Source organism: Myodes glareolus, chromosome 25 (assembly GCF_982192425.1).
Source record: "Myodes glareolus chromosome 25, mMyoGla1.1, whole genome shotgun sequence".
NCBI lineage: Eukaryota > Metazoa > Chordata > Mammalia > Rodentia > Cricetidae > Myodes > Myodes glareolus.
This window is the reverse complement of record NC_142050.1, coordinates 4,874,234-4,894,821: the sequence shown is the minus strand read 5'-3', so window position 1 is coordinate 4,894,821 and position 20,588 is coordinate 4,874,234. Positions and strand designations below refer to the sequence as shown.

At 41.6% G+C, this 20,588-nt stretch overlaps 1 protein-coding gene across 6 annotated transcripts in view; it reads right to left on the bottom strand.

Moving 5' to 3' along the window:
- Dync1i1 (dynein cytoplasmic 1 intermediate chain 1) overlaps window positions 1-20,588 on the bottom strand; it is a 311,008-nt gene that overhangs the window by 55,695 nt on the left and 234,725 nt on the right. For all 6 annotated transcript variants that reach the window (XM_085683897.2, XM_085683899.2, XM_085683900.2 and 3 more), the window contains 2 exons: window positions 5,458-5,604; window positions 1,005-1,118 (listed from right to left, as the gene is read on the bottom strand). In XM_085683897.2, the coding sequence (XP_085540023.2) occupies window positions 1,005-1,118; window positions 5,458-5,604 (261 nt within the window). The remainder of the gene's footprint in view (window positions 1-1,004; window positions 1,119-5,457; window positions 5,605-20,588) is intronic.

Below are 20,588 nucleotides of genomic sequence, written 5' to 3'. Positions count from 1 at the left end.
TGCAGGCCTGATAAAGATCGGCAAAACCAGGAAGCTGAATTGTGAGCTGTTTATTAGCATTCTCTCCCCGCCCCTAAAGTCATGTGCAAAGCCTTGCTTTAGTCGTCTCTGCATCTGTGGAGACTTAAATGGAGTCTTTACAGTTTCCACATGTCCTCATATATCTTAGAACTAGTCCTCTTCAGAAATGGAATGGGAGACGTTCTAGAGCTGTCATTCCAGGGGAGGGGGCAAGAATTGTTAGACTGAGAATTACCTGCTGCGAATTTTCTATAATTTTTTTCCATATAAAGATTTCCAAAGACTATCTCAATGAACTCTCCATGGTTTCAAGTTGGGGGAGAATGTTACATTTGTTCACACAAAGACATGTGAACAGCATGAGCATGTCTGCATTCATGCTTGCACACATGTGCATGTCACATGTGCATGCTCTAAAAGCGGTACTCAGACACCAGCCTCCGGCATTCTTCTCTCCCCCAGCTCTTTGTTTGGTTTCCACTGCTGTGATCGGCAGTGGTCTGGGAAAACGGGAACCTTCTCATTTTCAGCTTCTCGCTTGGTGAGTAAGGAATGGCAGGAGCCATGCTCACCAACATTCCAGAGAGGAAAACAGGCGGTCGTCTAGGGTACAGAAACAAGCGGCAGCTTGGGTTTCTGTTTTGCTGGGATTCTTTTCCTTCAAGGCAAGTCCCCAGAAGGGGTTGCTCTGCTGAGCTCCACCCTTATTTTCATTGCTTCCCAAAGCTGCAGGGGGAATACAAGTCACACTACAGGCCACTGCTCTAATCACTGTGCTTTCAAATGGATTATTTCATTTTCATTTGAAACTGACCTAAGGATTAACGTAGTGCAATAATGACATAATTTGTGGTAGAGGAAATAGGTTTTGGCTTCAAGGGCAGATTGTTAAAAGTAGGCCTTTGGGACTTTGGGAGACATGTTCCTATGCAGGCTGGTCTTGGAAGCAGCAGGCTGCAATGTGCAGGAGAGAAGGGACGCACCTGTGGGGTGGAGAGCATGTCCAGGCTCCAGGAACACATTTTGCCATCGGTAGAGACAGTGATGAGGTTGTGAGCATTCTGGGTCCCAACAACATTGACACAGTACACAGGATGCTGTAAAAACATCAACATGGAGGATCAGGGGCTGCTGCAAGGGGAAATGACCGCACCTGAGTGTCAACGTTACTCTGACAAGGGCTCCAGAGTGACAGCATCTGACTACCATGACCTTCCAGTCACTTGCCCTTTGTAAGGCTAATTCTGTAGAAGTCCTGAGCCAGCTACTAATGTAGAAATACCTACGAAGCTTCACCTTGTGAAGTTTGATGCAGTGCAATCGAACTGAAGGGAGTGAGAACCAAAGGCTGTTGCTGGACAGAAGCAAGCAGGGAGCCGGGTTCGAATTACACAAGTAAGTCTACTACATAGCATCGCTTCTAAGTTCAACGTGAATGTGAAGAGACAGGCTTTACAGGCATAGAACTATAGTCTTGGAAGGACTGTGTTTGATGCATTCTAGCATTCTAGCTAGTGGCACACATTTGATAGCATTGTCTTTAAAAAGTGATTAATACTCACTAGTTTAACTTGAGGAGGGGTGTATTGGTGGTGAACTTACTGCAATAATATACTTAGCAAGAGAGAATTAGGGTTTTCTTGTAAATTATTTCAAAGTCTAAGATGAGAGGTTTATTTTTTAGAATATCAGTTGGAGTTGTACAGAGGCTTAAATTTGGCTTAAGCCTTGAAAAAGGTCATTTATACATCCTGGCAAGTAAGTCATCTGTCAGGTCTCTAGAAGCTTATCCTGGTCTATAGAAGTCTACACAGTAGGCTAAAACCATTTGAAGCTGCTCACTAAACACTAAATGGGAGGTTAGAATAAGCAGAACCTAGCAGCAATTTGGGTTAGATTTCCGGCATCTTAGCCACAAGAGGCCAAACCACAGCTTACTCGATGCTTCTCCGTACAAACAGCTGACAGTTGAAGCTGGACTCTTGATGGGTTAGTGTCCATAATACCTAGCCACAACTACAATGAAACAGTCTTCAGTCCTTGGAAGCTGGCACTGTAGAAAGGATGGCTCAGAGACTATTATTATCGTATAAACTCCTGGTCAGAAAGAGCAGCAATAATCATTGAGTGTAGCTTCTTGGCTGCCTCTTCCTAGAAGTCATCCAAACTCAGCTGCAGTACCTTTCATACAGGGTAGTCAGTGTTCGCATTAACTGCTGAGGGTTCCCCTCTAGTAGCTGTGATCAAGAAAGCTCAGTGCATTCGAGTCAAAACAATGCAACTATTTGAACATTTTTAGATTATTCTTTCATATCCCACTTTTAATCCCCAGATCTTGCTTTAGGATAGCCATCCCTAATCCCCTCAAATCTTCCTGGGCTACCTAATTCTCAACATTTCTTCATTTCAATCATTTTTTTTTGTTGAATACACTGTCTTTTATCAGAGTTTCCTAAGGGTAAAGTTCTGAGAACAATACAGGACCTGCATTTTGACTGTATAATGTAGAAATATGTGTAGCAATGATTTGCCATTTTAAATACATTGAAACATAAGTCAGGTTTATGCATTGCTAGATTACACTTTTTTTTTTACCATTCTATTGTCTTTTACTAATGTTGATGGAGTGGCAGTAAGTTTCTATGTCTTTTTCATGTTCCAACTGACACTTTCCCATTTATTGGCATTGATGGATCCACCCAATGGTAAGTACAGCAGATATTTGAAACTAAATGTGAGACTGTAATCAACAGTCTTTTTCAGGTCTTTGGTATTTTGGAACCCAAAGCACTGCGTCATGAAACTTAAGGGATAAGTTGTACAGCAGGCCAAGGCCAGAGAAGAGAGAAAATGGAAAAGTAGATGTAATAGACTCACTCAAAAATATCAGATTTATGCAGTATTGCATTTAGGACTGAGGTCGAGGTAAGAGCCAGCATCTGGCTGCTTTGCTTTCTGTTCTTCAGGTTGACCCATCCCGCCTTCCTTCCAAAAATGGTGCATGCCAGCATACCAAAGTTATGTGGATGCCGGGGATTTGTATTCAGGGCCTAAAATGCTTGTGCAGCAAGCATTGTACTGACAGAACCATCTCAAGACGCCTTGCATTTCCTTTTGGAAACCATCTGATTAGTTGATTTACCTTTGGACATTCCAATCTGTGACTTCACGGGAAGCTTGTTCTATGTCTTTGGCATTACGCTGTTGATACACTTCTTCAATGACCACTATTGAAAGGATATATTTTTAAGGTGTTTGTTCCTCATGTTTTGTTCATGAATTTTTATAAACTTAAAAATAACAGATTTAGCAAAACTGACAAATATGTGTGAATGAATATTCAGAATGTTGCTGCTTTACTTGATGGGACTAATCTCAGAAGGCACTGCCCTGAATCCAGTTTTCTTTATCCCTTTACTGAAAGGCACGGCACATTGCTGTGAACTTGAAGACTTCCAGGAGTTTTTAGCAAGAATCAAATAGAACTTTGTTATTAACCACCAAAACTCAACACATATAGCCCAAACTGTAATCAGTTCGGAAGCCTAAAGGCCCAGGAGGGAAAGAAGTTGGGTCAGAAAGAGTCATCGAGTCAAAGGACCATGCAAACACATGATTACTTAATGGAAAGAAACAGACAAAAAGGCAACAGTACAACTCATTTTTCCAATAGAATGACAGCTTGTTTTTATTTATTTTAGAAATAAACATGCTGTGCGGCAGAAGGATTTTGTTTTAATTATGATTTCCTGTTGCCCCAAATACATTCGTGTGGTGGGTGTGAAAGGAAATTAACAAGCCTTCCATGGAGAGACTTCTTTTGTTTGTTTGATCCTGGCACGGACCAGGCAGGCAACGATGGAAATTGAAAGACAAACACAAAACAAACTGTACACATTGAGCTATGGATTAGACAAAACACAGCAAGAGGGAGACGAAATGTATGTGTGTTTTGTTTTCTAACAGAAACAGTGCCACTCGGCTTGATAATAACAACACTTGAGTTGAGATGGCCACATTCTTCATTACTTGGCAGAGAAGTGGTAAGTCTTCAAAAGAACTCCTGAGTTTGGAATGCCCCCAAAAGATTTTCACTAAATCTCCGAACAGTTGGATTTATACTTTCTGAAAAATTGGAAGCTTGTTCACAAATGCACCAGACATCCACAGAGAGCCAAGGAATGGTTTTGTGCTACTCGAGAGGACACCTGCACTGTACTGGTCTTCTCTTGGGCCACAATTTTCTGTTATTAGTTTGGAGAAATAGGGTAGGCGAGATCAATTTCCCAAGATTCCCAAGAACCAATTTACCTGCATGCGTCTTTGGCCCCAATCAATCAAAATTAGGACTGACTTGGCATTTGCCATTTCCCATTGTCAAACTTAACAAGAGCTGGAGAATTCCCCTCCTCCTTGTCTCAGCTAAGTGACTAGCCACCCATTTTCTAAGCTGGAATGATCTTGCGGCCAGAAGATGACAGAATGCAGCAACAGCATTAAGGAAATTGGAAACAATGCCGGGGCTGTATCCTTGGGCATAATTTTGGCATTTCAGAGAAGGAACATCAGCTACCCTGAATTTCAAGGTAGTGACGATTGATGGAGACATGCCTGTCTCCTTGTCCCTCCTAACAATTGCTCTTCACACCTGTCATTCTCTTAAAGGAAATGACAGAGCAGTTGTATTGTGAACACTATACTGAACCTCTTCTACTAAATTATGGGTAATGGTTTTGAGATGTTGACTTTTAACCCTGGGGATTATACTGTCACTGTAGACTTCATGTTGAGACACTACACATTCCAGAATTTAAAGCCATAGTACTCTTTCAAATTGCAAATGGAAAAGGCGTGTTGGCAAATGTCCCATACACCATCACTAGGCATGGTACTTACTCTCTGTAGTCTATTTGAAAATTCATGTTTGCATCTCAAAATACCAACATGAAGAGGTTCTTTAGGTAGATAATTACAGGAAACCATCTTCACTGATGGCTTTTGGAACATCAAAGGAGATCTTCCTAATTTCTAGAACTTGAAGATTATTAATACATTTCTTGAAAGTGCTTTTTCTAATGTGGCCCTAGCTGGTCTGAAGCTAACTATGTAGACCAGGCTGGTCCAGATATCATAGAAATCATCTACCAGTGCCTCCTAAGAATAAGTCAATGCTTCTTTAACCCATTTTTCTTTTTAAATTTTTTTGAGACAGATTCTTTTTCTGTAGTGTAGACTGGTCTCAAAGTTAGATTCTCCTGCCGTAGCCTCTTTTGTGCTATGTTAATCTGACTTTATCTACTCTTTACTGAGTCACATTGTAGTCAGTTAGGACTCAGTTCCTATAAGTCATGTCTAATTCAGCCACTGTTGTCCTATGAGATGCTTCTTCTTCGGGATCTGGGTAGGTCACAGGAGTATGGTAGAAGCTTGACTTACCGTATGTGCAGCAGCTGACAAGGGGGTCCGCTGGACAGGGGTCCTTCGATGACTGCGATTGTCCCAGAGGACAATCTGGCCTGAATAGGTGCCACCAACCACCAAATTCGGATGAAAACGGGCAAAGCAGACTGACATCACTGAGGACTGTGTGGAAGGAAGGAGACGAGACGGTGAGTGGTCCCTGAGCTGCGTCTGCTCTTGTGGATAGAAACAATACTTTGTCAGACAAGTTCAGTCCCTCCTAAACGGCAGAAAGCAGTGTTGATTTGACCTGTGAAATACACAGTAGGACATTTTACACACTGACACAGGACTTCTGAGAGGTCAGCCAGTGGCTTTCCCCCTTGAAATCTGAAATTTGAAGTCTTGGCTATGTTGTCAAATAGGCATAAAACCTATCTTAAATACATCATTGTTTTGTGGTCTATGAAGTTTGCATTGTGAACATTTCCCATCTCTTGAATAAAATTGTGACAGAAATAGTATTAATTCCCACTGAGGCCCCAACCAAGCAGTTTTTTTCTGCTGAGCACAGCTCAGAGGCAAAGTAATTCTAGCTTCAAGAATTTTAACACTTTTTCTTTTCTTTTCTTTTTTTGTTTTTGGCATAATGTAGCCTTCTAGGAAGTAACCTGACCTCAGAAGGATCCAACCTGCTCCTCCCAAAGTACCCTCACCTCCCATGACCTTCTCCTGCCCACTTCAGACAACTCTTAATGTTATCCTTTGCCTATTTTAACAAGCAGTCAGAAAGGGCCTTCAATCCAAATTGACCATGCTCTGTCATAACATCACAGTGTGGCTTCTGAAATTCCACAAAAGACTACTTGGCCCTGAGTTCATGTGAAACAGCGCAGCTGCGGCACTTGAAGGCAGACAACTCCCACATCTGAGACATTACTTTTCACCTCTGAAGCACTTCCCATATCACATTTACAAGCTAAATGAGTGTTTCCAATAAACACACATCGCTCCTTCAGTTAAACGCGGTGAAAAGTTGCTGAGAACTTACTATGTATAAGGAAGGTAACATGCCGAGAATGTTGTAAATAAAGGCACAGCCAATGGTCCTAGCTGATGTGAGCTCTACTAATGGGAATGGAAGAAACTCAGGTTCAGATGAGCAGAGCTACTGCTAGTGAAGGCAGTGACTTCATGTGACATAGAGAAACGTACCTCCTTGCTTAGACACCACCATGAGGGCAGTCACATGCCTTGGCTAGTAAAGAGGAGAGTGGAATTTGCTTATCTGTTCTGTCTCGAGTGCACCATCCTCTCGCAAGATACAGTTTCTACATTAAAGAAGTAGCCATGATTGTGATACTGGATCCCATTAAACCTTAAGTGTGTGTGTGTGTGTGTGTGTGTGTGTGTGTGTGTGTGTGTGTAGTGGCTGAAAATCCAGGGAAGATTAGTTGTAGTTAGAGAAAGGTAAAGTACGGAAAAAGCAGGGGACTTATAAAGGCTTCACGGAAGGGGATGCATTAGACCTTGAAGTCTTTGTGGAAAATGGAGTAGGTACAAAAGAAAAGAAACACATTTTGGAGTCCCGGGGAGGTAACAAGGGTGGATTGAAGGTTGTTGAAGAACAGTCTGCTACCTGATTGGGCTGGAAGGGACCATGAGAGAAGCAGAGATTTTTAGCAAACAAGCATCAAAACATTCTAACTGACAAACAGAATAGTGATTAAGGAAAATTGTGACTTGCTGGTGACGGGAAAGCTAAACTCCTCCCCCCTTTCTCTCCTTCCTATCTCCGTCCTTCCCTCCCTTCCTCCCTCTACCCCCACCCCTGCCTTCCCCTCCTTCTTTCCTTACCTTTTCCTTCTTACCAACTTCTTTCTTTCCTTCCTTTCTTTCTTCTCTCTCCCCTCTCCCTCCTTCCCTTTCCACTCCTTTTTCCCTTTCACTGTGCTGCCCTGGTTGTCCTGGAACTCACTGTGAAGATCAGACTGGCCTCGAACTCACAGAGATCTGTGTCTTTGCCTCACAATAGCTGGGATTCAAGGTGTTTAGCACCACATTGTGCACAAAATACCCATTTCTTAATAAGAACAAGAAATTAAAATGGGTCTGTGTTCCCCACAAGACTCCCTAACCAGAAAGTGTCTCGGGCCCTCTGAGGGAGCGGAAAGAATGTAGACTGTTTTTCAATGTCAAGTTTTCCCAGTTTGAATGATTTTCAGTTTCAATTCCTTGAACACAATTCGACAGAGAACATGCCCATGCCCCAATCTGGTTTTCATAAAGTCTAAGAATAACTCTCAATAATGACGCTGAATTAGAGAAAAAGAACATAATGCCGGTCAGCTTCTTGTTTTACACATCCCACAGAAGCGACTCTGAGTTCTCAATTGATGAAATTCTTATGTTCCTTGAGCTATGTTGGAAACTTGAAAAAAAGTCTTAAAATCATCCAGGTGGTATCGCCAATTGAATTTACTGAAGCCCAAATCAATATGGATAAAGGAATGTCATTCAGTTGGAAAAACCTGGAATTCAACCACTTGATTGCTTCCCTGTTTCAGTTAAGTTCCAGCAAATTCTTGTGCAAGTCTCACATGGTTTGTAGCTGGAATGAACTGCAGGAGAACAAACAGTAATAGGTATTTCTGAAACTCACAGACAGAGCTAACAATACATTAGAATCCACTCCATGGGCTGGAGCTACCCACTTGTCCATTCATTCATTGGCTCCATCTTCATTCACTCACTCACTCACTCACTCACTCACTCACTCACTCACTCACTCATTCATTCATTCATTAATCAGACACTTAGCACTGAGATCTGCTAAATCATTTCAGAGCTTTCCCAGCATCATAAGGCCCTGCCTGGGATGCAGAGTTCTATTTAATTCAGTGAACTGGCAAATGAATGTTGCAGAAGAGTAACCCCACACTGCAGTGTGGCTATAATCACCACAACTAACTTGGTTTTTCTGGAAAACAATTTTTATGACATTATTAAAAGGAATAAAAGAGATCTAAACAGAAAACTCTCAACAGAGGAATCTAAAATGGCTGAAAGACATTAAAGGAAATACACAACATTCTTAGTCATCAGAGAACTGCAAATCAAAACAACTCTGAGATTCCATCTTACACCTGTAAGAATGGCCAAGATCAAAAACACTGATGACAACTTATGCTGGAGAGGATGTGGGGTAAAGGGAACACTTCTGCATTGCTGGTGGGAATGCAAGCTTGTACATCTCCTTTGGATGTCAATGTGGCAATTTCTCAGAAAATTAGGAAACAACCTTCCTCAAAACCCAGCAATACCACTTTTGGGTATATATCCAAAGAATGCTCAACCGTACCACAGGACATGTGCTAAACCATGTTCATAGCACCATTGTTTGTCATAGGCAGAACCTGGAAACAAACTAAATGCCCCTCAACCAAAGAATGGATAAGGAAAATGTGGTACATTTACACAATGGAGTACTACACAACAGAAAAAATAATGACATCTTGAAATTTGCAGGCAAATGGATGGAGCTATAAAACATCTTAATGAGTGAGGTAACCCAGATGCAGAAAGACAATTATCATATGTACTCACTCATAAGTGATTTTAAACATAAAGCAAAGAAAACCAGCCTACAAACCACAATCCCAGAGAACCTAGAGAACAATGAGGACCCTAAGAGAGACTTACATAGATCTAATCTACACGGGAAGTAGAGAAAGACAAGATCTCCTGAGTAAACTGGGGGCATGGGGACCATGGGAGAGGGTTGAAGGGGATGGAAGAGGAAGGGGAGCAGAGATAAATATATAGCTCAATAAAATCAATAAAAATGAATAAAAACCCATATTCTCATTTTATCTAGCATTTAGAAAATGAAGTATAGTTAGGCTCCTCAATTTTAGTTCTCTTCCGCACACCGCACCAACTATAGCACATTAGCAGGATGTGCCGCCTCAAGTAACTGCACACTCTACAAACGTTCTGTCTTCCACCTCTATGCACATGCGCTATCGGTTTATGCGTACAAAGTTTAGCAGACAGCTCCAGGGTTTGCCACATTGGGTATGCTATTACCATTCATATGGAAACACTGAGGCAGTGTGGTCTTAACAATCTACATGTAAAGTTTAGTTAGAACTTGGTCGTTTCTTAAGCAGTTCTTAAGATCAGTGTAAGAGGTAATGATGGCAAACATTTGCAGGATTGCCTTAATTTCTTTTTTAAATTTTTCAACCAAAGCATAGATGCCTTTAGACCCACCGATGTCTCTGGCAGTTAGAGTTCTTCAGATTTGGGGAATTTTGCATCAAGCACACTCAGAGGGGGGTCTGGGAACCGTCTGAATCCCCCTGCTGCTTGTACAGCTACTGACGTCACTGCTGTTGCTGCCTGGACTGTCATGGAATTTACTAACTGCCAGTGGAAAGCTCATACGGCGCTATCATCCACCCACTTACAGCTGTCTGGTAAAAAGGAGAAAAATGCATCTCAGGAAAAGTGGTTGACATGTCTAAAAAAAGAAGACGGGTTATTAGTATTTTTTTTTTGCTGTCCTCATTTTTAGCAGCATATTTTCCAAAGACAATTATCTTGGAAAGTATTTTATTAATATTAATGCTAGTTTAAAATTTGCCACTTTCCTAGGCATTAGGGTTGTATGTTAGCTCAGTTATTGAACATTGTACTAAGGCATTATTAATCTAAGATTAAAGAAACTTAGGTAAAAAAATTAATTGAAGTCAGGATGTTTTATTTTTTTCCTTTATTTTTCTGGCTCTATCAAGATACAGTGGCCCAACCCAGTATTAGATGCTTGTAATCCCAGTCCTGGGGAAACTGAGGCATGAGAGTCAGGAGTTTAGGGCCAACCTGGGCTATGTAGTTAGAGCTGATCATGGACAAAGAAATCAAACACATGTCTGTAAAGACATTCTCACATTTAAAAATTTTAGTTACTGTATTTTGTTCTTTAAAGTGTTAGGTATTTTATTTTGAAAAACTATGGATAGCCTTGACCAGTTTTAACAATGTAGTTCTGTGTGAGAGAGATTCATGGAGTTGGTGAGAATTTTTGGACAATGTTAACTGTTTCATCAAAGTAAATGTTCCTGACACTCCAGTTGAGCCCTGTTTTCTCAAAGCTCATGATTTCATTGATGTGGCCATGTTGTTGGTCAAATCAGAGGCCTAGAAATATGATAAGCCTATATGTTAAAAGCTTGATGTAAAACTGGTGACCCTGAATCTATTCCACAGGACACAGAGCACAGTTCCCCCAGATCAGGTCGGGGACCATCCCAGCAGGTGTGTGAGGAGCAAGCCACCTCCACTGGCAAGTGTTGGTATGAGCACAGCTACGCTTGCCCTGAGACTGTTGAAGATGTGTCTTACTTTTCAACCTTGAGCAGATTGCCCAGTTATAGCCATCTCTCCAAATCAGCCTATCATCACCCATACTGTCACATGTCCCCAAATGGATGGCCTATTAGACAAGGCTATACATCCATGTCCTCTGTTTCAAGAGAACTCAGTTTGTTTTGCCCCATTGACGGAGGAATTCCAAAGGGGGGAGACTCCACTTTGGGCGTCTCCCTTCACTCACGGCACGCCATGCCTGCAATTCAGTCAGCCCAAAGTCCTCTTTAAGTGGTTGTGGAGGCTGTTTTACATTTTGTAGAGTTAATCTAGGCCAGCTCAAGGATCAGACTCCCCCGAAACCACAGACCCATATACCGAGGGTGAACAGCGCTTGGTCACTGCTGTCTGGGAAGCTTGCCCCCTAGGTTCACATTTGATCTCGTTCCCTGTGTCCTTCTGTGGGTGGCACTCTGCCCACTCCTTAGCCACTATGCCTGGGTGGGAGGGATGGGGGGTCCTGCGTTCAAAAGCCTCTCCTATTTCAAGTACCATCTCTTCTGGGGAGAGGTCGGTCCCCAGGGATGGAATGGCCATATTGTTGCCAGATGCTGTCTAATGGTGGCTGACATTTTATTTGCCTTAAAGTAAATGCTTAACTGTTAGAAGGCCCGGGGCAGACAGATCAGATCCATCTGCTTCCCACTGAACTACTATGTATTTCTGAAAGGACACAAAAAAAACCACAGAGAGACATTTCTTTTGTTAATGGAAACACATGTAATTGGAGAAGGTTGCTACCAAAGGCTCATGTGTGGAAGGTGTGAAGGTGATGAAGCCTGCAGGAGACATGAGTTGACACTCCCACGGAGATGGAGGGCAAGGACCTTCTTCTCCCACTCATGTCCTCCCTGGCTTTCTGACAGTTGCTGCTGGCACGTGCACTCCCTTCTCCCTCAGAGGAGTGACCATGCACACAAAGCTGCCAATTGACTGGTGCTGGGACCTCTTTGGCAGGGATTGAGCTAGCTGGCCAGTTATTTCTCATCCTAGTTTGCACTAAAAGATTAAAGCAGCTGATCCTAAAATGTAATTTCTTCCAAACTTGGAAACAAACCATCCCAATAAGCTGCTTTAGAATCTGTGGAATTGGCAAGCCTTTCACTAGTGAGACCCCAGCGTGTACACAGTAGGGCTATACACCGACAGTACAAAGGGCAGGAGGCTTCTGCAAGCATCGACTAGTGGAGAAAATGGAATGTTCACTAAGCTGCTAGTGGGGGTGCAGTGGTGCAGCTGCTTTTCAAACTGTTCCAGTGGCTCCTCAGAAGACTGAACTGTTGTCATATGACCCACAACTCTACTCCCACGTCAGTGTCCGAGTCCACTGAGTACAGAGAGGTTTACATGAAAACCTATGCACTAATGTTAGTAATAGCATTGGCCACAACATTCTGAAAGCAGAAAGAACTGAAATGCCCGCCCACTGAGGAGGGGGCATGCAATATGTGACAAGTCCTTGTGAATGTTGTCACGAATGAAAGGGCATGCAGCACCGTGTGAGCTATACTATGGATGAGGACCGAGAGAGTTACTGATGGAAGAACCAAGCCAAACAAGTCACATGAGTATAAGTGATAGCCACACATTTTTGGAAATCTGCTAAGAAGGCACGGAGCTGGAGAGGATAAATGTGGATGTATGGTACATTAGCCAGGGTTTACTCGAAGAGCAGAACTAATGGGATAAATGTATATGTGTGTGCATACGTGCACATATATACATATGTATGTATATATGCGTGTGTATGTGTGGATTTATTAAGTCACTTTTAAAATAGTAACAACAGCTAAAATTATGTCGAAGAGGCTGAGAACCTGGTAGTTAACTCAGCCCTTAAAGTTGTATGCCTCTGAAATCTGAGCACGCCCAGTGCAACTGTCTCTCACTCGGAGGGTGTGTGTGACAACCAACAGTTACCCAGCGCACAAGCTGGGGTGCCCCAGTAGTTCCAATCCGGCCCCATAATCCTGGAGATTTGCTAGACAGCAGTGGTGCTGTAGTCCATGATGGAAGACTGGAAACTGGTTGTGCTGTTAGTGAAGGCATCATCATCATCATCATCATCATCATCATCATCGTCATCATAATCATTACCTGCCGCTGCAGCAGCAGCATCAATGGGGGCAAATCAACTCCTGGTAAGAGGCAAAACTGAGAAGCAAAAGGCAAGATGATCTTCCTTCTGCTCCGCTGTTTTCATCTGGGCTGTTACCAGGAGCCGCTGCCTACAGGTGGAATGGATCTTCCCATATCTGTCAAGGTGGTGGGGATAGCTCTTCAAGTGAGGCTCCCTAGTAATTTGTGGCGAGTTGACCCTCAAACCAGTTATGATGTATGGCATGTGAAATGTGAATCATTTTAAAAGAGTGCAGATGTGTTTTGAAATTTGTGGACTTACCGGCCTTCTTATCCCAGGAACAAACAAGACGATCGCTGGGATTATTCATTATTCAGGTAATTATTCATTGCCTTCAGCTTTTTCTCTGAGCATCACCTCCGGTCTCTATGCCCAAAAAGGCTTGATATGGAAGAAGGATTAGCAGATATCTAGTTCCCATTTCTAGAGTATACATGTGTGTGCATACACGGTATACAGAAGCCAGAAGTTAGCAATCATTTCTCCTGCTTATTGTTTTGAGACATAATTTCCTTGGACCTGGAGCTCACTGATTAATGGGCCTGGATAGCCTTTCGAGTCTCTGCCTGCAGGGTGCTGGGGTTGCAGACACACACACCCTTGTTTCAGGGTTTTGTATAGGTGCTGGGGATTTAACTCATGTCTTCAAGCATCTTCAGCAGGGACTTTACCAACTGAGCAATTTTCAGCCCTTATTTTTGACCCGTCTTTAAAATTATTTATTTAAAAAAGTGACAGAGGCTAAATTGATGGTCCAGTGGTTAAGAGCACAGGCTGATCTTCCAGAAGACCTGGGTTTGGTTCCCAGCACCCAAATGGCACTCACAACTGCTGTACCTCCAGTTCCAGGTGATATGGCACCTTTACACAGGCATACATGCAGACAAAACACCAATGCACATTAAAGTAAATGAACCTTAAAAACAAAAGTAAAAAACAGGTAAAACTTTTCTGATAGAAGACTTACTGCCCTAACAATTTGGCTGCGCACAGTTCTGTGTCACTGAATACACTCACAGTCCTGCACCTCCTATGGAAGCTGTCCATCACACCAGTTAAAGCTGTGCTCCCATTAAATCCCGATTGTTCTCTCCTTCGCTTCCTTTAACCCCTGGGAACCATTCTGCCACTCTCTGGCTCTAAACACTGTATAGTAGTGGAATCAACTGTGATGTATTTGTCTTATTTCTATTAGCATGACACCCCCTGGTTGTCACATGGCAGCATATATGAAATTTCCTCCATTTAAAATGCCAAATAACGATCCATTGCCCCTATTCATCACATCTGGTTTCTTAATTTGGCTATCTTATCAAACTTGGGTCACTTTTCCCATTCTGGTATTGTGAGTAATGTTGCCATGAGGATATATCTCTTTGGGATATACTTTCAATTCTTTTGGGTATATATTCATAACTAGAATAGTAGGGTCATATTGAAGTTCTATTTGTACTTTTTTCTGGAACCACCATATTTTTAAAATAGTTTTTTATATCACTTCCCATTCTACAATGAAATACATGGTTTCTACTAATTTCACATGTTTTCATTTCTTCTCTGATTTCTTGTTTTCAATAGTGATCACCACAACATTTGTTGAGAGCTATGTAAATATTAATCTTTATTTATTTACTTTTGAGGTTTTTTTGCTATATAACACAGGCTGCCCCTAACTTGTTAGCTATCCTACAGCCTCAGCCTCCCAAGTACAGAGTTACAGGTGGATCTCAGTATATTGAACTTAGTAATTTTCAGTTGATGAGGGAGCATGATAGTTCTTACCCTGAAGACACAAAAGACATTTTCTTTGCCCTCCCCAAGTTTCTGGGCAATTAGAGTTCACTGACACGCTTCAGAGACATTTATAAACAATATGCCCCACATATAGTTAGGAATGACTAGACTCGATCTAAAGAATTATCTACAAACAAAATGAGAATCCAGAGGACTCCTCATTTTGGTTAATGGATCCTTCTCCCATCTTAACCACAATCTTTGGTCCAGTCTTGGTGACTTAAACATCTTATCAGTATTTGTTTTATAGCTTAAGTCTTTTGAATTCTTTTTTTATTGATTTCTATAATTTATTAAAAACAATACTATTGTTTTGTGGAAATTTTCATATTCACTTTCAATATTTTCATGAGGTATTATTTAGAAAAGATTTTTTTATTAAAAATTTCCACCTCCTCCCATTTCCCTCCCACTTCTCCCACTCCCCCTCCCCCTCCCTCTCCAGTCCAAAGAGCAGTCAGGCTTCCCTGCCCTGTGGGAAGTCCAAGGTCCTCCCCACTCCATCCAGTTCTAGGAAGGTGAGCTTCCAAACAGACTAGGCTCCCACAAAGCCAGTACATGCGGTAGAATCAAAACCCAGTGCCATTGTTCTTGGCTTCTCAGTCAGCCCTCATTGTCAGCCATGTTCAGAGAGTCCAGTTTGATCACATGCTCCTGACAGCTAGACCTCATATCATGCTGCTGGAGCTCCTTCAGCCAATAGCCTTTAAGATGCCAGCTCACTTGGGCGTGGTCTCTTTTGCTTTAAAAAGCAACAGTATCCCTGCTCTCTGTCTGTCTGTCTGTCTGTCTGTCTGTCTGTCTGTCTGTCTCTCTCTCTCTCTCTCTCTCTCTCTCTCTCTCTTCCAGCTACTAGACTCTGTTCCTGGTCATGCAGAGGGCTGTTGTCTTGGTCAGTGATCTGTAAGTTTCCCCCTTAAACAAACAACCCTTTTATTAATCATAATTCCAAACTGGTGTGGGATTATTTTGTGACTTACGTTTACACCATCAGAAGTATATTCTACTGAAATTTGATGTGATTTTACATCTGATTATTGATTATTTGTCATGTACAGTTCCATTCAAGTTATTTTATAAGTCAGTGTTACTCCAAATTTGCACGTATTTTATCATCAAGCAGAGAACTTGAAAAAATAATTTCCTTTGCTTAGGCCACATCCCATACTCAGCCTCATTTTTTTTTAAATTTTTATTGAGCTCTACATTTTTTTCCTGATCCCCTCCCTGCCTCTACCCTCCCCTTCAACCCTCTCCCAAGGTCCCCATGCTCCCAATTTACTCAGGAGATCTTGTCTTTTTCTACTTCCCATGTAGATTAGATCCATGTATGTCTCTCTTAGGGTTCTCATTGTTTTCTAAGTTCTCTGGGATTGTGTTTTTAAGGCTGCCTTTTTTTGCTTTATGTTTAAAAACCACTTATGAGGGAGTACTTGTGATAATTGTCTTTCTGTGTCTAGGTTACCTCACTCAAAATGATGTTTTCTAGCTTCATCCATCTGCCTGCAAATTTCAAGATGCCATTATTTTTTCTGCTGTGTAATAGTACTCCATTGTGAATATGTACCATATTTTTCTTATCCATTCTTTGGTTGAGGGACATTTAGGTTGTTTCCAGGTTCTGGCTATGACAAACAATGCTGCTATGAACATAGTGGAGCACAGATCCTTGTGGCACAATTAAGCATCCTTTGGATATATGCCCAAAAGTGGTATTGCTGGGTCTTGAGGAAGGTTGTTTCCTAATTTTCTGAGAAATTGCCACATTGACATCCAAAGGGGTTGTACCAGCTTGCATTCACTCCAGCAATGCAGAAGTGTTCCTTTTACCCCACCACCTCTCCAGCATATGCTGACATCAGTGTTTTTATCTTGACCATTATTTCAAGTGTAAGATGGAATCTCAGAATTGTTTTGATTTGCATTTCTCTGATGACTAAGGATGTTGTGCATTTCCTTAGGTGTCTTTCAACCATTTTAGATTCCTCTGTTGAGGGTTATCTCTTTAGGTCTGTACTCCTTTTTTTTTTTGAAAAAAAATTGGATTATTTGTTCTTTTGATGACCAATTTCTTGAGTTCTTTCCATATTTTGGAGATCAGGCCTCTATCTGATGCGGGGTTAGTGAAGATCTTTTCCCATTCTGTGGGTGGTAGCTTTGTCTTATTGACCATTTCCTTTGCTTTACAGAAACTTAGCATCAACATTTTTAAGAAGTCTGTTGTGTAGTCAAAAGTGAAGAGTACTACTTTTAATCAATATATTCACATACATTTTAATATGAGATATTCAATTCGATATGTTGGAGAACCCCAATATATCGCTGACTAGTGGCTGTGAGAAAAGGTTGTGGAGATGTTGGTCGTATAGTCAACGGACACACAATTTCAGGGAGATAGAAGAAATAAGAGAAATATTTGTGCATCATCATGGCTACCGCTAGTAACTTATTGCATATTTGAGAATTGCTGGAGTATATAAGTGTTCTTACTGGACACACTCACAAAAAGTGAGTGTGTGAAGGAATGCATGTTAGATAGCTTGATTCTGTCACTGTGTATTGCACTCATGGATCAGCACATGGTGTTCTAGACCACAAACAATGTTTTCTTAGTTAAAACAAATAAGTAAGCAAGCAAACAAATACATACAGGTGCCTGTCCAGGCTTGTATCTACCAAACTAGAGGAAGAGACCTGGTGATCCATGTATGTAACAAGAGCCCAGTGTTTCTACCAGAGAGACATTTGAGACACAGTTCTGAAGTGGATACTTCAGTAGAGTATGATCCAGCGTTCTTGTAGAGGTGACTGTTCCTTTGGGACACACACCATTTTAAGTTTGGGTGATCTGGGAAATTTATTATACATTCCATTAAGACAGCACAACCACTTCGTTTCCTTCAGTGTTGTTAACTTTTATGTCCCTCTTCGCTCCAGTTCTTGTCTGCAATGATTCGATTCTTAGACCTTAATAAATGACTATGATATCGGCCTAACGTCTTTTGGCATGGCTCTCCATGAAGACAGGGACATGCTAAGTTTTCTTGTTCATTGTTAGGCAAGCTCATGAACATTGCCATCACCATACGTGACATAATTGTTTGGTTTGGGGGCATCCTGAGGCTTTAAGAAGTTAAGTTTAAACAGATCTCAGACATAACTCTATTGGTCCTGTTAGGTGGTTATTTCATCTTTGTATTTGCAGATAAGAAAACTTAGGCTCAGGGAAGTATAACCACTGACCTACAGTCAAATAGAAAGTGATAAAGTACAGACTGGAACTTGAGCCTGGGAGCTTCAAAGCTAGAACTCAAGAACGGCTGTCTGAACTGAATGCCAGTAGCTTTATTTCTGGGACGCACCATCTCTTTCCCCATGAGCCACACTTCTGATGTCCTCACTTCCATGGAACTGGGATCACACTGAATCTCTGCACATGGCAGAGAGGGCTGGTGGGCCCCCTGCCTGCTACAGTGACCTTGGCAGTGATCCCTAGACCCCTTTACAGCTTGGTTTCTGCTGATGCTATTAAGGTTGCTGCCTGCCTCACTCAGCTCCCAGACTATGAGCTGTGACAGGTACAACCGAGGTAATTAGTACCAATAGTGGTGATATTTACCATGAGGTGGGTATTCCTGCTGAGAGCTGATTGAGGCCAATTAATCTTTCCATGAGAGTCTACTGAATAGTTTGTCACCACTGGGACACCGATAGGGCCACTCCTGACAAGCTCTGTGTTTATTGCCACTGCTCTGGGAGAACATTTTTGTTTTTGTCCTGTCACTGTGCAACTTAATCAAAAACACCATTAAAATCCCAAAAGTCTTTGTGAGTATGTCTGTCCTTTCAAACTAGACGAATTATTGATTATTATGGAACAAAACAAAACAACAGAGCCCCTCTAGATTTTAACTAAGAAAGAAGTATTTTCATTTTGAAGTTTTCACACAGGAGCTGAGAAAACACTCTTCTGAACTCAAGAAACATGAAGTAAAGCTCATAGATCTTTTAACTTTGCAATAGGCTAATTGGGAGACAGAATCATCTTAAGCAAAATGGTTACATTTTGGAAGCTGAAAAAAACGATGTTTTATGCTTTAAAAAGTTTATTCATTAAGTATGAACAAAAGATTTGAGGGTCATGTGCCCAGAGAGTCTTGTTGGGACACATCAAAAATTCAAGGTTAAAATGCTCTCTCTCTCTCTCTCTCAACATTCTTGCTAAAGTCTAGCTAACAGCAGAGCCAGCAGCAAGCTGACGACAATGTAGTCATTCTTAGAAGTAACAGCCTCTGCCATCCACCACATGATGCGTCAGAATTTAGCTCATGTGAGGTGTCATTCTGTCACTGAGCTACCTTATGTCATAGGGCAGAATGATTATAAGATTTTCAGTTTCTGGTTGGAAGGTCAAATCTGTTTCCATTACAAAGTCAGTCTGCAGAAGAAAAAGCGATTTTCATCCCTGCTATTCAACCCTCACAGTCAGTAGTCAGAGCAACTTTTTAAAATAAAGTTTTAAAAATAGGTTTAATTTATTTAGGAAAGTTGGGGGAGTCAGTTTCCATAAACACCACACCAATGTTCTATTGTGACCCACTATACTAGCAGGACATTTGCCACAGCCATGGAGCCCATACTTGTATTCCTACTGACTAAAGCCCACACTCCATTCAGGTGTTTCTGGATTTCACATCCAGTCCCTTGTGTGTTCTAGGATCCCAACCAGGAGTCCACAGTACTCTTGACCCCCATGTCGCATTAGGTCTTTCCAAGTTGTGAAAGTTCTTGAGATTTCCATTACTTTTGATACTTCCAACTGTAAGGCAGTTGAGAAGTGCTTTGGATCTATCTCTTAATTTGGGTTTATTTGTTTTTTAATTTTGAGTATATAATGAGTCAAACAGATCTTTTGAGATCATCTACACCAAAACAAAACAAGAAAAGAGAGCCAAAAATTTCAATACTAAACTCAAAGTGAATGTCTAAATCTTTTTAATTAAAAAAATATAATGTATATACTTGGCATGTGTTGGCACTCATCCCTTTTTGAGTATCAACTAGAGAGAATAGAATACTCTATTCACAAAAAAGGAAGAGCTCCAATCGACCAGGAAGCATGCAGGCGTGCTAACTGCAGTGTTTGTTCAGATATGACGGATTAAGAGAAAGGGAGGGAAGAATCTTGCATGTCACCAGTTTCGTGTCTTCAGAAACTCTTGGGGTTTTCTCGAATGGCTGGCTCAGCCACATGAAAGCTATGCTAAGGGGTTTAGCCACACAGTTTCTCTAAATCTAGGGCTGGGACCACTCCACTTTTCCCAACTAACCATCTTCCTTGAAGTGCAGCCAGAAATTAAATTGATTTTTATTGAAAAAGTGCTCAGTCCTTGCAAAGGGGCAAACACAGCATCCACAAATGTGGCATGTCCCTCTCCCCAGCCTTGATAGAGCAGGCACATATAGAAAGACTCAGCTTAGCTCGTTGCTCCTTTCCTGCACTTTAGGTACAGGATCCCAAAGAAGAATGAGTTCAGTTATCAGTTTTCTTTCCCTTTTCCCTCCCTTTTTTTCTATCCCCCATTCCTTTTCCTTCTTCCTTCTCTTCCCTCTCTTCTCTCCCCGCTGTGGCCTTTCTTCTGTTTGGCTAATTGTATGAAAAAGAGGAAGAAAATATCACCCCCACATGCCACTCCACAACCAGTCATTAGTAACTTAAATTTCCACTTGGAGGATTCACCCAAAGTGTCATAGGCTATTTCACATTAGATCATCCTTACCAAGCCACTTAGGTCACAAATTA